This window comes from Vanessa cardui, chromosome 8, assembly GCF_905220365.1.
Source record: "Vanessa cardui chromosome 8, ilVanCard2.1, whole genome shotgun sequence".
In the NCBI taxonomy this organism is placed as follows: domain Eukaryota; kingdom Metazoa; phylum Arthropoda; class Insecta; order Lepidoptera; family Nymphalidae; genus Vanessa; species Vanessa cardui.
In genome coordinates this window covers 10096213-10123260 of record NC_061130.1, presented here as the reverse complement: position 1 = coordinate 10123260, position 27048 = coordinate 10096213, and the positions used below count along the sequence as shown (strand labels likewise).

The following is a 27048-nucleotide window of genomic DNA, read 5'->3' as shown; positions in this document are numbered from 1 at the left end:
TTAAGTAGCAGTACAAGATTTTGTTAATTGATAGGTCTTTTTCAAATACTATTTAGAATATAATATAATAAACATTCTATAAGTACATGTATACCATAAGTTATAAATTGTAATTTCCGCTATAGTTTGCATTTATTTTTTAAACAAAAATCCAAGTCATTTTACAGGTGCGTCAATTTCAACATAAATTTGGGATAGACACATATATAATTAATAATTATGTTACCCAGCCTAATAACAACATGCAAAGCTAAGTGCCTATCCTTATTTCGTATTATTTGGCAGTAATTAGCATGCAAAGCTAAGTGCCTATCCTTATTTCGTATTATTTGGCAGTAATTTCTCCGGATTTGGCTCGACACGACTTACTGCACAGCAAAAACATTAAAAATGAAACTTTTTAATAAGAGCGTATGATAACGTGATTTACGAAGAGCTAAACACATATATCATAGAAAATATAATCAATTTTATAGAATATCAAAAAAAAAATAACATTTTTAACAATTTGTAACAATGAAAGTAACATAATTCGGATAATTAAATAAGCTACTGATTCATGAAATAAAAAACAAAGTCCATCCATTACAATCAACAAGCTGAATTTGTTTAAAAATTGTACTATTCTTTTTTTTTTAAAGTACTGGTTTTAGAAGATGTTGCATTTATTTATTTATTTTATTGTTCTTTACATTCACTTGTTTTATTTTCCAGTATAGTTGTTAGTAAATAAAAATAAAATTTGTTAAGTAATAAGGTAGGAAAACTGAGTGTTTAATGATTTTTAATAATTATATTCAATATTTACCACATTTAGTATTAAAATATGAAAAATATTTACTGTAAACTATATTTTTAAATCACTTAGTTTCGCGATATAAATTCAAATTGGCAGTAAACTTGCTATAGAGTACAAAGTTATTCACAAATAATATTTTATTATCCATATGATATATAATGAGTGCTACAATTTTTTATTAAAACATTTGTATTAATAACTTATAATTTTATTTTACAAAATATGTATTCAGTATAGTATCGTAGTTGGAAACACTAAAAAAAATGTCAGACCGATGTTATCTGTTTTCCTCTGCATTAGAGTCAATTTAGTGACTATGATGATTGTTTTTTATTTTGAAGTTTGACAGGACAGGCGAAATGGTATATTTAGCTATTGCCACATTCTTAGTTGGTAGTTATCACGTCATATTTTATGTTTCTGTCGAGGGAGTTAAGTCTTCTTGAAGCTCGAGATACTGATTCGTCAGATCATTAGTTTATTAAATTAAAAAAGTTAACTCCTTGTAAAGGTAAAAAATATGTTTTAACTTTAACGATAAGTAATATTTTGAATAATTGAATGTTGCGAAATGAAATTATTAAAGAACATAAACATCTTATATAGGTAATGAATAAAAGCTAAAATTTTCAAGTTTCTGCTTTTTGTATCTGTCAGCAAACTGGTTTTTTGATCTGGCAGCACTAATGAAAGGTTTTTGCTTTTGACTTTTGAAGTTTTGGTCAAACTTTCAAACTTTGACAATTCCTTTATGAATAAATTGAATTGGTAGTTTCGGTTTAAAGCGCGTGTGTGTTGGTTGTGTTTGGTTACAGCATTTTTGAATAATTACGATATACCTGATCAAATAAAATTTGTTTAATGTTATATTATGTATTTTGATTTCGATCATACTTTGTGAATATATTGTTGTTGCTACATAGTTCAATTCTAAATTTGCTTCTGTGATACGTGGTATTGAAGATATAAAAAAATATTTGATTAATATTGTTTATCACATTTCGGAATCATGACTTTAACTATGACAAGAAAAGTTAGTGAATGCCAAGCCGAAACCGTCCAATTTATGCCAATAGAGAAAGTAAGCTAAATTATTAAGTAATAAGGTTTTTTTTTTCAAATTATGATACTTTTTATTTATCTAATAACAAAATAACACAACAACAAAAAAAAGTCCAATACACAATATTATAGTACTATTTTCCCTTTTTTTATTTTAGATTAATGCTAACATAAGAAATAAACATAATTTTTGAAACAATCCTAACTCATCCTAAATTTATGTTATTGGATTTTATAAAACAAAAACTGATTAAGGTAATTATTATATTTAAGCTAGAAGATGATTGTAAACAAGAAAAGGAATACTGCAAGGGGAACACATTACTTAGGCGTGGTAAAAAATTGGAGGACAATAACAATCTCACTGATGCAGATGTTGAGTATATCAATTATAGAAAATTGCTTAAGTACGAGGAAGCACCTGAATATTTACAACATAATCCGTTTATCAAAGATGGCTACCGGAAACTCCTGCCAACCAGACTGTGCTGGGAAAGGTAAATAATCTCAATCAAATTTATTTCAATGCTTTAATAAATAAACATATTTAAAATTACAATTGTCCAGCTATGATACAATTTCCTGACATCTAAAAGTCATTAAATAAGTAACAATAAAATAATGTGTTCATTGAATAGCATAAGAGACACTGATTTTGGTTTGTAATAAATTTTGAAATGTAAAGATATTTTTTAAAACAAAATGTCTTTTAAAGTGTACATGTAGAATGTGAAGTATTTAATATATATATCATAGAAACAAGGTATATTTTTACTGCCAATTGATATACCCACTTTAAATACTTTAAAAATATGTACTTTTGTAAAAATAGAACTTTTGAAGTTGGCGATATAAAAACAGCACAAATTGTGTGCAGTACATTTTATGTAGTGTATGTGTAAGAAATATATTAAATCGATAAAAAATTTAAACTCACTATTTAGTATACATATTTTTTTTACTATACATAACATTCATAAAAAACAATCACTCCTTTTATGGTTTATTTGGGTTTTTTTATATTGCAATAACAACAAGGTATCGTAACTAACAGCTCTAGACTTATGGTAAACATGCAGGGGAAGCCCGAATCTATAGTTATTTGTATCTGTTAAATCTTAAGCTGCCATTATATTTATTCATGGAAATACCATGTTATTCTATAAGCATTTTAATTCAATTCTTAGCTTTAAGGTTCTTAATTTTGTAGTAGTAGAAACCGACGTACTGATACTGATTTTTATAGACTTGTAAAATTATATTGCAAATCATTACATAGTATAAAGCAAAGACGCTTATCGTTGTTTGTCCCAATGTATGCTGAGCAGTGCGCAGCTATCGTAGGGCAGGTGGTGCAGCGCACCAGGGCCCCGTAGTTCAGGGGGCCATCTAAACTAAACCTTCAGCTACTGAAGCTAGAAAAACACGACTCTGCGCATAAGATTTCTTATTAGGTATCCATAATTTTAAAGAGTAATTATTAGTTAAAGAAGGGTGGGAACTGACTGATGCTTCGATCTTAAAAAAATCATAACGAATGTTGATGCGTTTTTTTTAATAGATAAATTGATTCAAGAGGAAGTTTTATATGTACTTATAATACATGCACAGTATAGTTGAGAAACACAGATAATTTGAATTTCTAAAATGTGGTCGTAAGATGAAGCGGTATTGTGTAATGACTGAAAAACGTGGACGTTGTAAGACATTCTGTAGTATATTTAGTAGGTATTTAGTATCAGCATTGCACCCGTGCGAAGCCGGAGCCGGTCGCTTGTTAATAAATCGTAGTCATTTGAAAGTCATAGGTAATGATGTAACAATTTAAAAATCGAATATGGTGGGTTATCCTCTTTTATTAATCTTATTTAAAACTGAATCGTAGACCACTCCTCCTTAATAACATTCTATCCGTAACGATACGATTCCTATTACATATATTCCGATTCCAACTTTGACCAAACCACTCTTGAATATTTGTATTTACGGTAGTTATATGAAAACGGCTGAACGGCAACGATTTTGTTTCGATTTGTTTGCGATAAACAGTCGATTTGTTAGTAAAACTAGGATGTTACTTTCTATTGGCTTTAAAGATAACAACAAAAAGGCAAGTTACAAGCAGAGGAATGGCTGAGTCAATTTTGCGTGTAAATAGATCCCATTATTATTCCATTTTGTAATCTTAGAATCCTTGTTATCTTATATGACAAATACCTCTGATAGGATAGTATTACAAGATGTGTGAAAAAGGTCGTAGAATTTTTTTATCAGCGGCATCCCTTGAAAATTGGGTAATTTTCTTGCCAGTCTCAACACAACTTATACCTTTCTATTCTTGATTGTCGAGACATTGATCTAAAGCTAAGCATAAAAAAAAGGAGACATATATATTGACTGATTAATATAGATATGAGGATCATATGAATTACCTAAAGCGCTTTGGATTCGTTGTACGTTTTCTCTTCTTAACCAACCCGGATTGGAACAGCGTGGTGGAATATGTTCCAAATCTTCTCCTCAGAGGGTGGGGAGGCCTTAGTTCAGCAGTGAGAAATTTACAGGCTGTTGTTTTTTTGTTGTTGTTGGTTAGAAAAGAATAGATATTTGTTTAAGCTTTTTTGGATATTTTGTCCCTAAGTGTTGAAATAGAAGTTGAAATTTCGTATATAGTTTTTTTTTTTTATTTTTGTTTTTTTAAGGGGCCTTTGTATGCAGCTTATATGTCGGCCCCATCGCTTACACGCTAAATACAAACAAAAAGGGTAGGACTGAATCAGTTTAAGATAATTACTAACAAATGCACATATATATTTTGATTGCTGAAATACTGGAAGGCTTACAAAGAATAGAAATAAAACACCAATATTAAATAAATTTAAATTAAGTTCGCATTTTAGTTTTTCTCTCAAACTATGGTTACGGACACATGCCGACAACAAGTGTGAAACATCTTCTAATACACCACACGTATATAGATTAGTCTTGAGATACGTCATTTTTAAGTTGGAAGATTGTCGTGCCAATAATATTACTGAGTGATTTAAGACCTAACAATGTCAATGACAATATGCAACGGCACCAGACTAATAGTTACGGCACTCCATCGGAATGTCATAGGGGCTACAGTTATCACTTGATGATGAATGGATAGATGAGAACAGTGTAGTATTTCTTTTAAGTTCAAAAGGAAACAGTTCGCGCTTAGGTTAATTAACAAAACACAAGGTCAAATCTTTACAATGGACTGCATGGACATGAATGAACCACCAATGTTCTTTACAAAGAGGTCTTAAACTAACGTAATATTTTAAATTAGTTTATTAAGTTATTTATAACTTTTTTTTCACGCGAGCAAAGCCACAGCTAGTATATAATAAAGTATATTATTTGAACCTATATACACTATACACATTTTCAAAATAGATATAATTTAAAATCGAAAAATTTAAAGCATTATTGTTAAAGCCTGCTGACAAGATTAAGCAGGCTGACGATATTACCGAATAAACTACACGTATTAATTCTTGAATAGCCATGTTAAAGAAGTCTAACCTCTGCAATGATTTGTTGAATTTAATCTACAGTGAAGTGTCAATTTTACAATCAGGTTACATCAATCTATATGTATATTGTATACATGTATGTGTGTATGTAAGAGTGAATACTTGTTGTAGATGTTTAAGGTTTAATGAACCTTTGTAATATTGTAACATGAGTGTGTATTTGTGACTTAATAATGGTGTATTTTCAGCATATTCTGGTGGACAAATGAAACTATGAACATATGGACTCATATATTTGGATTCTTCTTACTTCTGTTCCTCACGATAAACGATCTCGTCATTATAAATATCCACGCCACCATGACCGACAAGACGGTAGCTGCTATTCTCTTCTCTTGCTTTCTTGTAAGTACTATTTTATTTTAATCATATTTTTTATTTATAAACTATGGATGTTCAAAACATGCATATATTAATCCCAGTAAAAATTACGTCAATTATATTTTTTATACTGTATTAAAATTCCGTTTAATTATGAAAGATGTTTCTAATATAAAAATACAATGTATATTCGAATTGTGTCATTTTCTGCGAAACTTATAAATACATAACAATTAAAATTGATGACAAGACGCCGTGGTAATATTAAATACTACTACTATTACTACTATGACTATTCGAATGCGAATGTGAAAGATACAGATCCATCAGGTTGGACAAAATTATCTCGACTCGGACCGCGCAAAGTCAATAAATACTTCCTGGGGCAAGGCAATCGTTTCTATTTTAAGTTCCGCGGATATTTTTAACTTTGCAAATTATATATTTAAATCACTTGTTAAAAAAACATTTTTACTGAACATAAGATTGATATAGATTAAAAAAATCGTAATTAATTTCTTTAAGACACTACTTGAATGTAAAGTAGAATATATTTGCATTTGATTGAAATTATCTTGAACATTTATTATTTCAAAAGACTCAGTAGGTCCTACTGAATATTTTCCCGAAACTTCTAGAATCTATATTCCCAATCTGTAGTAGCTTTACATTTACTACAATTCCTTTATAAGATTACTTCAATAAAGAATAGTTTGATTTTATTCAGGCTTAAGGCTTAATTACCATAGCCATACAGATTACGATTACCGTTGTAACAACGACAACGACAGCCTGTAAATTCCCACTGCTGGGCTAAAGGCCTCCTCTCCCTTGGAGAAGGTATGGAACATATTCCACCACGCTGTTCCAATGCGGGTTGGTGGAATAAAAATGTGGCAGAATTTCTATGAAATTTGTCACATGCAGGTTTCCTCACGATGTTTTCCTTCACCGCCGAGTACGAGATGAATTCTAAAGACAAATTAAGCACATGAATCAGCGGTGCTTGCCTGTGTTTGAACCCGCAATCATCGGTTAAGATGCACGCGTTCTGACCACTGGGCCATCTCGACTCCGTTGTAAATATGTCTACTTTGATCTTCATTTGATGTTTTGATCTGGAACTTGTTTAAATTGTTCTTATGTAAAGAACTCCGAATAATATGTAAATACCTTGTATGAATTGAAACTAGCGTACACTTAAATAAATGAAAAATAAGTATAGGTCTCTTAATACGTAAATGGTATGTATCGTATTATATTGAGAAGTTTTTCCCTTCAAATTAAAGTCAGTCCCTTTCTATTTTAACGGTAATAGTTGGTATAGTTGTTTTGTTACTTAAGGTAAATAATAATATTCTGTCAAGTAACATTGCAACCTGATTTTGCTGCGTCAGCCAAATTATTGGTGTCATTCTTAATTGGACTAACTTATAACCTCAATTGTGTGTATTAATAAAGTATCATTCACACAAGTTCATGTAATTTCATAGGTTAGTATGTCGAGATGTCTCGAGAATTCAGGTGTTGCTATTTCAACTGAAATATTGAATTTATTCGTGTACATAATTATTTCAGCCTCTGTATTATTTAATTGATTAGTATCAAAAAGTCTCAAAGCTCTCAGTAATTTACAGTAATTTTAAAGTTAGGGTTCAATTTGTTTTTACATTTTAATGTATCAATATATGTGGGTACTTATATATGAGCTGTTTATGTCTCCGAATGTTATATTATAAACGATAAAAATTAAGTAATTATTATAAGAGTTTTATCTTGTTTTTTAAGTGTTATAATTTATTGATTAATTATTTAATTTATTGTTTAATAAAACAGTATTTTTTAATATTATTTTAACAAAAAAAAATTTAGTCATCTTTGTTTTACACGGAATTAATGAATATAGAATATTTAATAGCCAAAACATTGAGTTGTACGTAGTCTACATATACATTAGTGGATCAAAAGAAAACGGGCCTATACCATCCGATCTTATATGTAAATAATTTGAAAATTGGCATATACACATTGTGTGTAGTATTCATTCACTATGTTATACATATAACCTTCACATCGTGTATAACCTGCTGATAAACAAGTCACGAAATGTAAATCTACAGTGTAATTATCACCATCGGTCGACCGTCTCGAAAGTCAAGACCCTTGTCTCGTCCAACTTGCTTTCCCCCTTACTTAAGTGAAAGTCGCGTTCAGAAATATGCAAAAAAAGATCTGTCAAATATTAGAAGTGTCGGAGTTGTTTTTAGTTTACAAACATATTGTGTTTAATGCCATTATATGTAGTTGTAGTTTGTTTCAGATGATATACTAGTTTTAATAATTTATTGTTTGAATGTTCACTTTGGAAATATTATTAAGTCAGCGTTTAGGAGTATAGTGTACACAGATCTGTTATAATATAATAAATATTATTGGACTTATATTGTATATGGATATATATATTATCTGTGTATTTATGTATCTGTCCCCTCGAGTAACACACATCGCGGAAAGCGCGGGAATATAAAATATATGATTTGGGCGCGGGTGAAGACGATGTGTGTGCACGGCGAGTGGATATTTAAATATAATATATATTTATATGTAACATGTAAAACGATCTTACAAGTATATATGTGAACATTACAAGGAGTGTTTGTAAAAATCTAAAACCAAATATGTGTATTTGTATTACTTATTTTTAAACTGTTCAGACATTGAATAATTATGTCATTCTTCGATGACATTTTGATAAATCTCTGAACTTCTGATAAGATTGAAAATTGGCACAAAAAAAAGATCTAAATGATAGTTTTTCTTAATAGTATTAATATCAGTCTGATAGTGCAGATAGAAATGTGCCATTTCATACAACTTGTCCAAATTATATCCATAATAGTAATTAGTATTAGTATTATTCATATAAAAAATCCATCATTTTTTTGTATTATTTTCTTATCAGTACTACTTGCACGTATTTTTATATAATGATTGCTGAAGGTATTTTGAAATAACTTTGCGTAATGATCGCAAAAAATATCTTCAATGAAGGTAATAGTTAATATGCAGGTCCATATATTTTTTACACATTAAAGAAAACGCTGACACAAGCTCACCGAGGTCATATATACCTTAATAATATATTTTGTAACAATGTCTTCTAAAAACACTTCTCATGAGCATCTAACTGAAGATATGTGTTTTTAATTAAATTTTCTGAAAATCTTGCAATTATTTGAACTACAAATTGACCTTTATTCACGTACAAACGTGACGAAAGAATCAACATTACATTTGATTAATGTATGTTATGTTAACGTATTACAATATTTCCGCATTGAAAAGATAATTTAAATATTATTAAATAGAAACTTTACGTAATATTATTCTGTCAAGGTTGAGATCATAATTGGCCAGATAAAATAAGTACTTACGAATAAAGAATGACCATAAAGAATTATGAGTAAATAAACATATTTAAGAATAATGATTTACTTTATATAGTAGGCTTGTTTGTGCCCGATTAAAACGATTTATCGTACCACAGTAAACGTTTAATAATAAAATGTAAAGAAACTTTATTTATGAATACTTTTAAAAGTCAGTTAAAAAGATTTAAATAAATCTATAGCTTGGAGTGGGAATTCTGTAAACACCAAAAATGTAGAAAATTAATAATTACTTACAACAAAAACATACTACTAAATTTTATTTTAGATTTTTTACTTCGTCCGTCGGTCCCTATTGTAGATATAATATTTGAAACTAATGTATATATCGTGATCACGTTTAAGTTTGTTTTGTTCGCAAAGCTTGATTATAGTGTACCGACAACATTCAATAATAATAATAACAACAGCCTGTAAATTCCCATTGCTGGGCTAAAGGCCCCCTCTTCCTTTGAGGAGAAGGTTTTTGGTACATATTCCACCACGCAGTTCCAATGCGGGTTGGTGAAATACACATGTGGCAGAATTTCTATGAAATTTGTCACATGCAGGTTTCCTCACGATGTTTTACTTCACCGCTGAGCACGAGATGAATTATGAAGACAAATTAAGCACATGAATTAGCGGTGCTTGCCTGGATTTGAACCCGCAATCATCGGTTAAGATGCACGCGTTCTAACCACTTGGCCATCACGCTATTTCAATATTAATAGAACTTAAGATAAACCGCTACTTATTATTTTGTTATTAACTGATAGGTTTATAGAAGATTCGTAACATTTATAAACATAAATTATGAGACAAGGTCAATAAATTTCCATATCGCTTAGTCGGTTTTAAGTTCTAATTTTAAATATCTTTTTTCTCTTTTATTTTTAAATAGCCTACGATTGAGACTAAGTAGCATACACTCTGATAATCGAGAAATTAACTTTCAAAACGCTCAACCTAAAAAGTTTCTTCTAATATTCCTACTTACGAATATTTTAATTGTTTGAGAATACTAATAGTTGTAACGAAAATACCTAAAATATACCGCGAATAATATATAAATTTTATTTAGTTTAGTGGAACATTTTGAAGTACTTATTATAGTAATAAGAATGAAATATTCACAGTTTAATTCACAGTTAAATAAACAGAGAAATGCCAGCTTTCTCGTCATCATATCACGCTAATAAATTTTAAATCTTCATAATATGTATATAAATATTATATTTACGTTAAAATGCTTTATCATAATTAATTTCTATTTTAATAAATAAAGTACACATTAATATGTCCATACTTACATTTTATGTTCGCATGCAGAAATATATATTTTTGTTCTTCGGCTAATGTGTACATTAGCGGTAACTGTATAGTGAAGCTAGTACCCACATCCTAAGTTATATTGCACAAGTAAGCGCTAAGCAAATTTTCTTAACAAGCATCGCGTGCCGTCACCAATAAATTGACATTCACTTATTGTACGAGAAGAATATTTTTTGTTCCCATACAATAACACCTTACATAAGATATAAGTTTAATACCCTTTAAAAATACTTACGGAAATATTCTTACTTACTACCTTTTACTCTTCAAACTAGGCTTTAATTTGGTGCTAATCAATATTACAAGATCGCCAGCTGTCAATTATTTAAAAAAAAACTAAAATCTTTATTGATGATACTACATCAGTAATGGTTTGAACGAGTTTTTTGACAGCTAGAAAAATAAAAGAATGTTCTTAAAAGACGGAGAAAAGTGAATCTTTTGCACCTGAGTCTCGAACAACTCAAGGGGCCCTATTGACAGTGAAAGCTATGAGTTATAACGGTCAGTAGAAACCTGACAGTCACTGAGACAGTCTGAGGAGATGGCATTGTACGAGCGTCGAGCTGACGTATCAGTGACGTGCGAAATCTGAGAGGAATAGCTCGGTTATTATGCACTTGTCGTACAATTTGTGGTTTATTTTGAACTACATATAATTTAAAAAAAATGTTGATCACGGCCATGATATATAATACACGTCTAATTTAATCGTGTCGAGGTATATCCGGCTGATTTATGATTTTAGAATTGAAACAGGGAGCTATATAAATACATATTTTTGTCAATAATAAAATAACTTTTTAATTTCTATCATACGTATCTTAAATATACTTATATGCTTTGACCTTAGCTACAACATTACACGATTATGTGATGTTGTTACATAACATATGTCCACATTCCTAAGTGCAAACTTGTACGCACTCATTCACGTTTTGCCCTTTAAGACGTAGTCGTATGACAAGTGTTGAAACAAGACACTGTCTTATTAAAGACATTTACATGTTATTTTCTGAAAACATTATATCTTATTATTATATGTATACATACAGGTATAAAAAATATATTTGGTCTTGAAGATTTTGTGTCAATCGCCCAGTTATAATTTTTTCTTATATAAAATTTCTCGTATGTTAAGTCGGGCGGGTCGCTAGTAGATAGATAAATAAGACTAGTTATTAGCACTAGTTATAGCTCAAAAACAAATGACATTGATTTGGCATGTTCTGGAATCTTCGTTTGTAAAAGGATATGATCGAATATTTATTAAAAAAAATGATGAGGTCATTAGGCCTTTAGGCACGTGGTACACAGATAATGCAATTTTCTTCGGCCTTGTTCTATTCAAGCCTGTCTTCGACGGAACGGACGAATCCGACCAATAGGCAACTTGTTCATACCATTGAACGGTAATGATTTGCATGGATGTGTGTGTTACTATATATTAACTCTTGCGCTGTAAGCCAGTATTCTATGAGGCCGCAGTGGCCACAATCGCCAATAAGGACATCATTGTCCTCAATTATAACTCATGGCAGCAAAATTTCGGCGCCATGTTTTAATAGTTGATAAAAAGTGGATTTAGCGTTCGTTGATTTATTTACCTATACAACTTGATTGTATAAGTTTTTTCCGGTTCTTCTCGGAAGAAACTATATTTCAAGCCACTTATTCTTTGAAGTTTAGTGTTAAAAAGCCGATTCGAGTGCTCACACGATAGGCTTGTATTGCTCACGCTGAAATATATATATTTTTTTATGGTATACTTTGGTGGACGAGCAGATGGGCCACCTGATGGTAAGTGGTCACCATCACCCATAGACAATGACGCTGTAAGAAATATTAACTATTCCTTACATCGTCAATGTGCCATCAACCTTGGGCACTAAGTTGTTATGTCCCTTGTGCCTGCAGTTACACTGGCTCACTCACCCTTCAAACCGGAACACAACAATACTGAGTACTGTTATTTGGCGGTAGAATAACTGATGAGTGGGTGGTACATACCTCGACGGGCTTGCACAAAGCCCTAACACCAAGAAATAGAGTACATTTTGATAAAAAGTACAGTTATATGAAAATTTATAAATATAACACTCGTATATTTTCCTCAATTTGGTCTGAGGTGCATGAACTGATGAAATATTCTTGACATTCGCGTCTTGTTATTGTATCCGTTCCGTTGACCTTTGAATTGTGATGGGAAATTAATTATTTCCTACTTTACCATATTAAGTTCCGTTTGATATGTAAAAATATGTAGTTACTCGCTCAAGTCACTGCGGCAAATTTTTCCTTTCTGATTCTGACGCTCTTACTTAACCATTTTGTGTGTTCAAACCTTTTTATTAGCTTTTTTGTTTTTATAACTATATTATGTTTTTATTTAATTATGAATCTTTAAAATAATTGCGAAAAAAAAAGATTATTCTCCACTTTACATTTGCAACGTTATTTTACAGTACTATATTAAGTAAAGCTATCATCAGTTATAGCAATACAATATATATATATATATAGCCTGAGAATAAACAAATATTAGCTTAACGCTTTTTTATTATCTATATAATCTTGTGTTGAATAACATACTTTATTATTTATTAGTATTCATTTATAACATTATTATATTTATGAAAAGTTGCTCGACTTCATTATAAATTCAATTGTTTTGTTTTATTGACTGAAAAAAAAACAAAACGTTTAATTAATGTGAAAACAAATTTATCCAGTATTTAAGGTATTTGAGAGAATTAATATTTCAATATTTTTTATAAAGTAATTATTATATATGATACCGTCTACCGAGTCGTATAACCGGTTCATAGCAAAATTACGAGCAATAAAGCAAGGTGAAAAACAAATCGTGACGTCTGACAACAAAAGTGTTTCGTTTCCTTGATGCTTATTAAAAAGTATACATTTATTAGTATACAGTATGACGTAGCTTATGCTAAAAATAAAAACATTGTTTTTTATAATGCGATGATATTATTAAAATTTAACATTTTAATCTTAACTTAACATTTTATCTTAATTTGTAGACTTTAGAATCGATAGCCAGTATAATACGAATATATAATACCAACAAACTAGGTTCATTAATTTTAAACTTTGTGTCACCTTATTATTTAAATACTAAGTTCGTTCTATGAATATGTAACACATATTATGTCCTGTGTATTATTATAATATCTTTTTATTCCAGATATGCATGGCGCTATCGGCACTGTACCACACATTCTCCTGTCGATCCGAACAAGATTACAACACATTCCTCATGTACGATCTCTTTGGTATAGCGCTCTCTTTGCTGGCAATATATACGTCGGGCGTGTACTACGCGTTTTGGTGCCATCATGTGAGTATTTATTTTATTCCAATTATCACTAAAGCTGATAGAGCGAGAACTAAAACTAAAGCCGAAATCGGTCTAGTACGCCTCGGTCAATACGATAGTATTGATCTTTATTTTACTGCCAAAAAGCAATTGTTGCCAAAAGCAGGTCTTGTATCGCTGGCTGAATTATTGAATTTATTAGCATAAAAAATGTAATAAGAATTACGCAAATACTGCTACATCTTTTTATTATATATTATTTATTATAGACTAGCTTTTGCCCGCGACTTCGTTCGCGTGGACTTCAGGTTCGTCCCGTCTAGTCTAGTAATCGCTTAAAATCGCTTCGTAAATAAGTCATTATTTCTCGTACAAAGTAAAGGATAAAAAATGGTTATTGTGGGTTATTCCTAAGAGATAAACATATACCATATACACATATATATATATACCATCAGTGACTTTTTTGTAGACCTTTTTAAGTTGTACAATACTGTAGTACATTGTTTTGATCTATCTTGTAGGATTCAGTCAGCGTTTGCAATGTAAGCGCAAAAAATGTGTTTTTTTACGACCTCACATTAGAAACCTCAAAAATTGTAGCCTATGTGTTATTCTGATGTATAAGCTATATTGTGGTAAAGTTTCATTCAAATCCATTCAGTAGTTTTTACGTGAAAGAGTAACAAACATCCATACATCCATACATACAAACTTTCGCCTTTATTATAGTAGTAGGATTATGTATATATTATTTAAAAAAAAATGTCAGTGTGAGCCACGTCTCCCAAGAAGACGAATGAAATCCAGCGAAGTTCTGCTGATGTTTAGTATAAAATATAAAACGCCAAAATTTTAAAAATAGAATGTTAAAAAAAGGTACGGGCATCTGCGAGCCTGGGGGTATTGTAAATTAAATAAAAAACAGCATAATAAATATAAAGACTGCAATCTAATATTTGGCAATGTTGTCAGTTGTCATTTATGTTTTTTAATTTTTACGATTTATATTAAAATCTGAAAATAATATCACAATAAGACTCACCGATAACATTCTAGTAAATATTAAATTTAATAAATTAGAACGCATCATTAAATAACAAATGAAGATTTAAATGAACTTACTACCAGTATTGATGATGGATAATGTGTTAATAATTGTATCCTATAGAATGTTGCGTGTTACACACAAGCAAACGTGACACACATATTAACGCAAGCATATTAAGTGTTTTATTGTTAAGTACTTTAGTATACATTCATGTAATTAAGAAGGGCATTACATTTATTTTATACATTTTTCTTGCGGTTTATTATCAGTTGAATCTGCTCGAAGAACCGTTGTAATTTCATTTTAATATAACAGGTTTCTAAAATGAGAATGGAATTGTTTATGTCTTTATGATATCACTATATAAGTCTTTCCTCTGAGTGGATTTGTTATATGGTATTCACTAATTGACGGAGTGATTCGTGAGGAAGGTTTTGGCGTATAATTCATTATGGTTTTGTGTAAACTGGCGGAAATATGATAATTATATAGGCCGCTTCTTTTGCATGATTCTGAAACGTAACTTGAGTATGTTTTTATTGGTTTACAATAAATAGTAATTTGATTTGACTTCACGTATCATTATGACCAGTGCCGTAAATAGATCTTCTGCGCCCTGTGCGAGCTTCTATAACTGCGCCCTAATTAAAACGTGGGTTCACTACTGCAAATGCGTTACCCATTAACGATAAACACTAAACACAAATACACTCGTACGCTGCTAAACAAATGAGCGCGATGTATATTTTAATGATACTAGCATATAAGTACGTTTGTATTAGAATCGAGTACGATGGGCTCAGCGGAATCTTAACAAGAGCAAAACCTTAAAACAATAGTACTGCCCAGTCTGTCTATTCTTGCGCCCCCGAGAGTTTACGCTCTGTGTCTGGGCACAGGTAGCACTGCCCTATTTACGCCACTGATTATGACATTAGCGGTTTATGTATATTCTTTCGTGCGAAGTCGGGACTGGCTAGACTAAACTTTATACATAAAAAAAATGTCGATGTATAAGATGATTTATGATTTTTATGGAAAAGATTTTTATTATATCCACTTATGTGTGATTCGCTGGCAAAAGGCTCTGCATCACAGTTTTCAATGTCGTTTAAATGGGCCATGACATTCGGTACGGATCATATACAGGTAGGGCGACGTCTACCTAGTTTCGCTGGTTATGTAAAAATGAATGTTTCATTGTAGTCCAGGAATTTTAGCACCAAAAATCGGTCCGCTCTGCATAAAATCCTTCTACGTGATTGTGTGATATCGGAAAATATCAACAATAGGAGGAAAAGTTTGGTATGAAAAAGGTGGGAAATTTTGTTCTCTACAAAAAAGATTTTTTCGGTTTTTAACGTAAAACTTACCGTTTCAGAGATATATGCAAAAAAAACGTTTTCCAAGATGGCGGCTAACGCTCGGGGTTTCGGGCGACAGAAACTCGGTTTTATACTTGGGGGCAATGATATTTTATTACCTTAACCTTTTTGTATAATATAATATCATTGCTTGGGGGGCATCCTCCGACATAATCCAATCGAAAAATCACGTAGAAGGATTTTATGCAGAGCGGATATCTAAAAATCTTGGACTATTATTTTGAATAATATTTGTACGAGTATCAGTCACTAGATTGTATTAAAACTTGTATGCAAATATCAGTGACGTGTCACGTCTGTCGTAGTACTACGAACGACAATAATTGCATGTAAAAATGCATGCAATGCTGCATGACCGACATTATTTTAATGCTAGTAGGTAAACTATATAAAATGAGAAATAATTTATTTTTCATGCTTATCCAATTTGGTCTGACCACATTAACAACTTTCCATTTGATGGCATTACATGCAAATGTAATGTTTGGCTGTTTTATTTTTCAAATTTTCTAATCCAATATAAAGAAAATAAAAAAAATCTGTAACGTTCCTACATTTATACTTACGTTGCAGCACACACATCTATATACATACACTTTTATTGAATAATCGAACTCGATTTATGTATTTAAAAGGTAATTATAGTTTCCAAATATTCAATTGCATCGTAATCATTTTTATAATATATTTCAAAGATACAAGTCAAGATAACAAATTTTACGGATAAATATAATAAAACTGTTCTTAAACATAGTCATACAATTATGATATTTAGCTTATATCTATATAAATCTGCTCTTTTCTTAAAACATTGTATATTTTGAGACTAAATTTGCGTAGCTATATATTTAGCGTGTTATAGATGTTTTCGGCTAAACATGAAATCGTGTAATTAAAACTAGTCACATCTACCCGTGTTTTCCTATAAAAATATCTTGATATATTCTTTGTACATTATAGAAATTTATTTAAATTTGTCATATTATGCGAATCGACGTTGCATGTAAGCGGAGCGTAGCCGACTTCTCTGATATGGTGCAATTATGTAGTTTCTACGTTCATATATTGGATCAAACTTGATGATTTTTCTATCTCTTTTTAGTTAATTATATAAGAACAAGATGCACGATACTTGTGCCAACGATGGTACAAATATGTAGGTTGAAAACCGTATGGTATAGTATTACGAAGAACATTCGTATGCCATGTTATATAACAGATACTTTATACTGCCTAATTTAATTATCAAGTCTCTCGTGTCTTAGTTATTTGTAATGAACGGAATTATTACGCATAACATTTACACACAAATTATTCTTATATTATTACGTGAACAAACAATAGTAAACAAGAGTAGGTAAAGAATAATACGTATTTTTAAACACCTATGTGTAATAATTGCTTATTGCGTTTTCGATACTGTTATATTTGATATGGCAACCCCATTTTAAGCTTACGGGCCTTAATACGTATAATTTTGAACATAGAATAGACGAAATTAAATTTGCGAGATTTTCTGATTTGTTAGACTTAATCTAACATTTGGGTGATTGCTATTAAATAATAACATTTTAAAGAAGAAGTTTGGACAGTTCTGTAATTCTAATATCTATGGCCAGTCCTTCCCATTTAGCGGCGCAATAATCGTTCGGTTGGTCTTTATGTTTCCAAAAAACCATTCGAATTTTAAATGATACCTCAACGTAATACTTAATATTGTATATCATTGGTGTCACCAGTTACACGCAGTTAGCACGCAAGTAAAAGTTATGGTTGCGAGTGAAAGGCAAATCTCTCCTATAATTTCGTCTCAGCTTTATTTTTATCTTATCTGTACATAGAAGAGCTTCGCTAGTAATTTACCGTTGTTCCAAAATTTCAACAATAAACTGACCTTAAACTACTTTGAAATATCATTCTCAGTTAAATAATTATATGTACTTATACATAATTAAGTCGAAACGTTTATTATTTCATATGATTTTTAATATTTATTAATAAAAAAATTTAGATTGCCAAAGAAATTCAGTTTAAAGGAAATGAAATTCAGTGTAAAGAAAAATTCAGAAAGCGATTAATACATTTGAAAACGCAGGTATTCGCGGCTAATAAGAAAACTTTCATTTAGATCGTGCAGAGCTTGATGATGTAGAGTGTATGTGGAGGTAAACAATCCTATCAGCTCTGTAAGTACATACTTGCCGTGCTATCGATTATTTACCGAACATACTTGTACATATGTACATATATTTATTGTCGTCTTATTGCGTAAAATTTTACTCCAGTAAGAACTACAAAAATACATATACAACAAACACAAGTCACCTCTAACTTGATAGAGGAATTGACATTCTATTATAATTTTTTTTTCTAAAAAGTAACACCGACTTCAAAGTGATCACTAAAAATAATATAATAATTTAATTTAAACACGTATTATTTAATAATCACGTCGAATTGAGAACACTCCTTTTTTTGAAGTCGCTTAATAAGTTTATAAGAGCTTCCTTTTTCTAAATTGTAAAGAATAAATGTAAAAGAGTTAAAATCAACTATGAAAAATTGCTAACCAATTGTTTATTGAATTCCGATCAAAGAAGGAATGAAGATAAACAAACCTTAAAACGTAATCCACGCGATAAATTCTCTTATACTTAGTTTGGCTGTATCGTGAACTTCAAACAGTTCCCGATTAATATATCCTTATATATAATAACACTTTTCCACTTAACTGCTTCAATTGTACAACCAAAGTTACCTATATGCTATTTTTCGCGTATCCATAAAGAATACCATTCAATATTTCAACCAATGATATAGCTTTAATTCGAATTCTTTGGAATACACTACAGATCTAACCAGTGACGAAGGCGTCTCCTTCACGATAATTTATTATCTGTAATTTAATTAAATAAACTCAACAAATACATACTAAAACTTACTTTACACTTAGTCTAACTAATGGTATACTGTGTATAATTTACTTGGAGTAAAGTACACGACACATACAGTTTTTTATGTATTTTAGTAATACACAATATGCTGATTGGAATTGTAATAACGTATTGGTAAACTATCGCTCCCATTTAAAATTCCAACTGACCGATTGTTTAGCAACGTACTGACTCGTATCTACGTTGCGTTACCACAACGTCATTGACCTTCGTGATGTCTTAACACTTGTTTTTTTTTATGGATGAGAAGCTTCGCACACAATGGATTTATTAAAATATTCTAGCCGAAAACTCGAATATATTTTAATTTTATTTCTCAAGCTGAATTTATTGTTATATTTTTTATATACTTATTGGTCGGAACACATACTTCGTTAATACATTTTCTGTTACGATTCTCAAAACAAGATTTTTTCTCTCGTATATATGTTGAACTTATGTTATATTGTTAGCTTATGTTTGTGGGTTTGCCGCCCTTGTCCCCCAGTCGCCATCTTGGAAGAAGTAGTGGAATGTTGCATCTTCTAAGAAATGTTTATTTTGGCCCTTAAATTGTAACATTTCGATTGACTACGAAGTTTCACTTCTAGTATAAAAATACTTTTTCCTTGTCCCGAAATCACTTGGCTATATAAAAAAATTCTATCATACATGATTATGTTTCTAGCTTGTTGGTATATAGCCTAAAACCTTCCATGATATTTAACATTAAAAGATTTTTTCAAAACATACCAGTAGTACCTGAAATTAGCACGTTCAAACGGACTTCAGTTTTATAATACTTCTCCGAAACGCGTTGCATCTTTTGGTTTAAATTTAATTTATAATTATTCAGAAGTGTTAATTTGGATACTTAACTCTTAGTTTATATGTATGTGATCCATCTGTGTACAAACAGTATTTTTAATACATTAAATTACACTACAAAAATAATGTAACAAGGAAATTTAAAAATTATATTCATTATACGTGTATAGTATAAAAATAATACTTAATTTTATAGTGAATAGCATTTAATTAGCGAAATACGTGCATTTGTATTATTGTATAAATAATATAAAAATGTTTTTAAAAGAATAGCTTCAATGCGTTCTCGATTCAGTGTAATTCAAATCACCTAACTGTTGTTGGTCGTGTCGTCGTATGGGCCATTGTAGTCTTCTCTGAATTGGTCACTTGAATCGAGTCAATCTTCACATCCTTATAAATATAGATTGCAATCATGTTATTTAAAACGTTCATATTTTTTATTTACAAATTATCTTGTTATGTCGCTTCTTTGTGCTTAAATGTCTTAAGTAAATATAGTATTCACTTACGACGTTTAATGAATGAAACACTTGAAACGATTACATTAGTCAATTATTTCATACTTTAAAGTAGGACATAAAACTGATAATTGACTTATGTTTTTCAATAAATAAATAATAAATAAATATGAGACAACTTCACATACATTACTCTGATCCCAATGTAAGTAACTAAAGCACTTGTGTTATGGAAAATAAGAAGTAACGACGGTACCACAAACACCCAGACCCAAGACAACGTAGAAAACTAATGATAATCTACATCGACTCAGCCGGGAATCGAACCCAGGACCTCAAAGTGGCGTACCCATGAAAACCGGTGTACACACCACTCTTCCACGGAGGTCGTCAAATATTCAATATGTAGTATTTTATATTTATCTATTAGTTTAATATTTATTTTTTTGTCTATTTTTGTCGAAATTCTACCGCCACACAGTAAATAATAATGCATCGACTTTACATTACGAATGCGCGGTTTCTAATTGCTCCGATATCTGAGATACGACATTTTGCACTTAGAAGCGATTTAGTGCAATTTTTATTATGAAAAGCTTTTGTCTCATTATTTAAGATATCCGTTTCTGAACATTGTATCGTTCAAGTATAGGTATGGGTATGTATAACACATACAAATATTTCTTATTAGTAAATATTTTTTTTTTTACATGAAGAGTAACCCAGTTATTTTTTTTATCAACTCTAATTATTTCGATAACATCGATGATAAAAAATTATATCGACAAAATCGATGCTGGACTATGAACATTCACGTAGTCCTCGGCATCCTTATCGATTTCCAGTGCAGGTCAACTTATACGGAAATTAAATTCAAGGTGATCTAATAAGTGATTTATTATTGAATAACTTTAGCGACTATTAATTATTATACTTAAAAAAACTTCTAGTTCTATAAAATTATGATTTTAAATATCTGGATTTATGAATTTTAAATTTCGAATTAGTTTTTTTCTACTCTTCTAATTTGCTATTTTTGAATATCGGTTGATAAAAAAAAATACAGACGAATTGATAACCTCCTCCTTTTTGAAGTCGGTTGAAAATAAGACATTATGAGAAATACTGAAATGTTTTTTGCAAAAAAAAAGGTTTTAATACGAACACTTGTCTCGACTTGCTGAACGTATTCATAGCTTTTTTTATTAATTTCACGTCATTATGTAGTGAACAATTCCATGAGCCTGGATTTGTCTATAATGATCATAGTATCTATCCTTTAATATTAATTCATATTCACGTGTAATTCGAATTTTACGACAACGACGACAACACAGCAATAATGTTTATATTACGTAATTAAATCAGTAAAAACTTCATGGCAAACAACTCAATTCAACAATATGAGAATTTATTTTATTTGCACTGTTCAAAACTATAATAATAAAAAAAAGTATAAATTTAACTTAAATTATCTTGTTTTGCTTATTTTTATGTGATGTATTTTTTCAATTGATTTCCATTATTTATATTCCTTATGTTGTGTATTTCCAGGAGCTGAAAACCTTCTACATGCTATCAGTGACGCTGATATTTGTGGTAGCAATGGTGCTTCAGACGCCGAGGCTGCAGGTTCCATACATGGTGAAGATGTGCGTCTTCATAGGTTGGGCGGCCTATGGCGTGCTGCCGACGTTACACTGGACCTATGTTATGGGAGGTTTCGATAACCCAATGGTGCAGGTAAGCCAGCCTTCCCAATATATACAGCCTTAAAAAGACATTTGTTTGTTTAATTATTTGTAAAATGATATTATTGGCAGGATAATTCGAATTCCATAGTTTATTTCTTAATTTGTACAAATATCCCCTGGTTAATATGGTTATTCTAAATCTAATTGTTTTTGAATCAGAATAAGGACGCAAAAGGTGTGAAATATGGCCATTTTGTTGAGCTAGTTTAACCTCGTTATCACGAATAATGTTGCCAGTAGGTATGTGTGTCAAATATTGCAACCGAATTTGAAATCACTCGACGCATTGATATGTAATTTTAATGACTCTTCAATGCTGTCGAACAAAATGTAATCTTCAAAATGGCCGCTTAGATAAATAGATAATTAAAAATTTTATCATTTGTTGTGGTTAAATTTAATTATGTTTAAATATGCAAACAAATCGTCTTAATCTTTTATTTATATTTAAAGAACTAAATATGGTATGGACAAATTTTATTAGTTATTTACTCTAACTTGGTAACAAGAGGTTTCGAGCATTTTTCTGTAATTTTTTATAGTTTAATTATAATTATATACTGCCTTATTGGTATAGTAAAAAAATCACAGTAAAAATCCCGGAGTATATAAATTCCTTTGTAATTTCTTAGGTATTCCAAATTTGAAATTGTAATCCATAGATAATAACCGTTCCTATTATTTAATTCTAGAATTATTTAAATTCTGACAAGTAACATTACTACGTTGATTTTTACAACATTGTATTACCAAGATGTCCTTCTACGTTTACAAGGAAGCTGTGCAATTACGGAATAATTTTACGTGTAATTTTAATTACGCTAATTATTTATTATACAGTTCTTTTCTAATTATTTTTTTAATCATAATTTTTAATATATTTTATGGCTTGTCTGGAATAACGTGACAAATTGTGTACTTACATATTACCAACTTAGCTTCACCCATCAGTAGTACATAATGATTTTTTAGAGTTCCGTACCCAAAGCATAGAATGGATCCTACTACTAAGAATACGCTGTCCATTCTTCTGTCATCAGACTGTGAACGACAGTTGATATTTTCACATTTCTGCTGACGCTATATATGTTTAATTGTTTATGTTTATATAAACACCTTTGTTAATTATATAAAATAAACCTTGAAAACTGTGAAAATAAAACGTGACTATCGAAGTGTATCATATTTGGTTTGTCTTTTATTTAAATAAATTTTTACTCATCGCTGACGTTCTTAATAAAGTATGTCCAGATTAATATGTAAAATGTTTATGCAAACTTTCATACCTCATTTAATATCCTTAGGACACCGGTTTTGTCCTTTTTCATTATGCTTAGGTTTGCGCTAAGAAATAGGTTATTTCGTTCTATACGGGAATTCTTGTGCATAATATCATCCCGTTAGGCCCAACGGTACAGGCTGTGCATCGCCATTTTAAATTTTTCTCAGATAGAACATTCGTATTCTATCACATACATTACATACATATATTGTATTTAACTAATATGATTGTATTTTTTAAATGTTGATAAAGAGTAACTACTGAGTTTCTTGCCGGTTCTTCTCGGTAGAATCTACTTTCCGAACCGGTGGTAGCTTCACTTAATTGTTAAATGACGTTTCAAAAGTGCTTGTAAAAGCCCACTTGAATAAAGTTTATTTTGATTTTGATTTTTTGATTTATAGTTTTTTTTATAAGTAAAATAATCTCACCCTTTTATAATGATTATAAGTGAGATTATGTTTTGTTTACGTAATTATATAAATGCATCGAAGTCAAGTAGTGTTGTTTAGTAATTATTATTTATTGTTTCAGATATTCTTCCCAAGAGTGATCGGGATGTATGTGATCAGCGGTACAGCGTTCGCTATATACGCCTTTAAGGTAATTATAAAATTTAGGTATAAACATAATTATAACTGGTGGCCCATGCTTATAACATCTTAACCGATGATTGCGGTTTCAGACCCAGGCAGGCACAGCTAGATTCTCTTTCGCTTAATTTGTGTTTATAATTCATCTTATGCTCAAAGGTGAAGGAAAATATTGTGAGGAATGCATGTGCCTAATTTCAACGAATTTCTGCCACACTTTTATCCACCAACCCGCATTCGAGCAATAGTGCGGAATAAGCTCCAAACTTTCTCAAAGAAAGAGGAGGCCTTAGTCAGGCAGTGGGAATATTATAGGCTGTTACTGTAACTGAATGAGGGTGTATATTGTTACACGAAAAAAAAACTAAAGATTGTAAAAACTAGTAATAATTAACTATCTTTTTCTTAATATTATTATATAAGTATTAACTTTATTTTTCTTAATCTTTCTTTTTTCCAAAATTGTACTAAAAGCAGCACTGTGCAAGAAATAAAAGGCTTTTTATTTTTATTTATTTATTTTATTACGTCACGATTACGGATCAGAGGAGGTTATACCTTAAGTAATGAACAGATAAATAGTTAATTTTTTTCTCTATTACCAACTCGTTCTGAATCCGGTTGGACTCACTAATCTTGACGACACTATATAAAAATAGCTGTGTGTGCGTGACTTTAATATTACTTTGACAATTGGGATATTATTGTATTATTTTTTTACTATTTGTTGCATAAGGCTTACCAACTAGAGTACATACTCAAACATTATTAATTATTAAATAATACAACTATTTTTTTTTTGTATATTACTGTAACTTAAATGCATACACAACATTTAATGTATAAATGTCGATATATTCTGAACTACCTACAATTAATTTGAGTAAAAATGTTTATTATTCAACCAAGGAAACCAGAATACCTATAATAAAGCTTTTGTTATATTGCTATTGTACGTCTTTGTATGAAGTTTTTACATACAGCGATTTTATCTCACCTTTAAAACCTAAACGATGAACTCAAGTGTACTACAGATTAGGTTACCTTGAATCAGTCTCCCAGAACACCAATCCTACCTATATTTTTATGAACACGCTACAGTGAGTTTGATTGATGGTTTTATCTATTTGATCAATAGGCTATTTGACAATGCGAAAAATAAATTGTGAATTATTGTAATCAGTGTATATTATAAGTTTAAAAATGGTTATTTACCATCGAAACTTGAAAATATAACTTAATTTATTCAAAAATCAATAAATAAAAATGCATTTTTTCAAACGTTTGTCACTTGACACAAAACGCTCCTGATTGGCCGGGCTTATGATGAAGTCACTTTCTTGTAAACCTTGCTTTTTTACTGTATGTGCCACAGATTAAAATACAGCAAAGTGACGTCACCGACCCCATTGAAGCGCCATATTGTCCAAGTAGCGTTTTCGCGCGTTATTTAAATATGGAATTTTTAATATGATATTTTTCGGCAAATATGTACAAGAAATAAAAAAATCAATCTGTCTAATCAATCTTTTACTGGGTTCCTTAACCTCTACTAAATAATATAAAATGGATTTTAAAAATCAGTCAAATAGCCTATTAGGATGAATTTACATTGTTTTGTCAACGGTACTGAACAGTAAAAAGAGTTGGTACATAATACCACCCCAGCCGAGTGACGGAAACATATTTCTTTTACACTCGATAGTTACAGTTTCGTAGAAATATTGTACCCATTAATAAGTGTAATAAACACTTAATGAAATTTTATATTTCCAGATTCCAGAACGTTGGTTTCCGGGTAAGGTTGACTACATAGGTCACTCTCATCAGTGGTGGCACGTTTTAGTTCTAGGAGCTCTGTACTACTGGCATAACTCTGCTATGATATATGTCCAGTATAGAATGAACCACGGCTGTGCGAACACAATGAGAATATTCTAGGAGAGCTTTAATATTAAATTCAGGGTAATTATTATAAAATAGTGTTAGATGTATGAATGGCCTTATGAGTCTGCAACTAGCATTGTATTTGTGATCACATGTCAATTCGGAAAAATAGCGTGTGTTAATGTTCTAGAAAAAAATTCTTGGTATGCAATGGTGCTGATTTGGTATACGAAATATTTTAATAGTTAGACAGAATTATCTCTTATATTTGGAGATAGCCGCTTGTCAAATTAATTTATTTTGTGTACAAATAATTCACCAATGCTACAAGTAGCAGGCATATGCTCGAAATTAGTCCAATCTTGTTATTTAAACTACTAATCTCACCAAACTCCAACACTTTGGGTACAACAAACGACAAAATAACGTTTAATAATCATTTACGTTCCTTTAATAATGAATACTAGAAAAAAAATCTTAATTTTCAATATTCTTGAATTGAATTGGTAATGCAAAATTCTTGCTCTTTGATTTTAAACTAATTTTTGATTGAGAATATTAGAATTTAATGGGAGTGGTGAAAAATATTGGCATTTAAACACAATACGTTTTATGGCAATTTTATTTTGTTTCATGTTATTATAATTTTTCACTAAAATCTCAATTTATATGTGATTTTTGATATTTAAGTTGATTAAAATACATTGATATTATATTAAATTTCAAATACTACGAAAATAATCTAAAACATTCCTTTGAATAAATACAAAATTATAATCTAATAAATAAGGTTATATACTTTTTATCCTAAAACTCATTTTAATGAATCTATTTTAAGTATCTGTTGATAAAATTTATCGAAGTGTAAATCGTAACTGTAAATTTATTTCTCTTTTAGAAAGTCACAGTCACAAAATATTAAGGACAGGATTTTTATTTATGTCTGCATATAGAAAGAATGAGACTCCATACCATGTAGTCTTTTCTCATCTTTTCATTCATGGTAGTTAAAAAAATGGGTTC

General features: G+C 30.3%; 1 protein-coding gene across 1 annotated transcript; it reads left to right on the top strand.

The window, feature by feature from the left end:
• The first annotated feature begins 1560 nt into the window (after positions 1-1560).
• On the top strand, positions 1561-26762 carry LOC124532070 (progestin and adipoQ receptor family member 3). The gene is made up of 7 exons (XM_047106708.1): positions 1561-1880; positions 2135-2358; positions 5616-5772; positions 13720-13872; positions 22064-22252; positions 24080-24148; positions 25915-26762. The coding sequence occupies exons 1-7, from the start codon at positions 1809-1811 to the stop codon at positions 26077-26079; spliced, it is 1029 nt and encodes a 342-aa protein (XP_046962664.1). The 5' UTR covers positions 1561-1808; the 3' UTR covers positions 26080-26762.
• Positions 26763-27048: the final 286 nt, after the last annotated feature.

Bases quoted from the DNA above. Each gene is read 5' to 3' on its own strand.
- LOC124532070 (XM_047106708.1), top strand. From the start codon at position 1,809: ATGACTTTAACTATGACAAGAAAAGTTAGTGAATGCCAAGCCGAAACC. The intron at 5,773-13,719 runs GTAAGTACTATT...TTTTTATTCCAG, and splicing joins TTCTCTTCTCTTGCTTTCTT to ATATGCATGGCGCTATCGGC. The intron at 13,873-22,063 runs GTGAGTATTTAT...GTGTATTTCCAG, and splicing joins ACGCGTTTTGGTGCCATCAT to GAGCTGAAAACCTTCTACAT.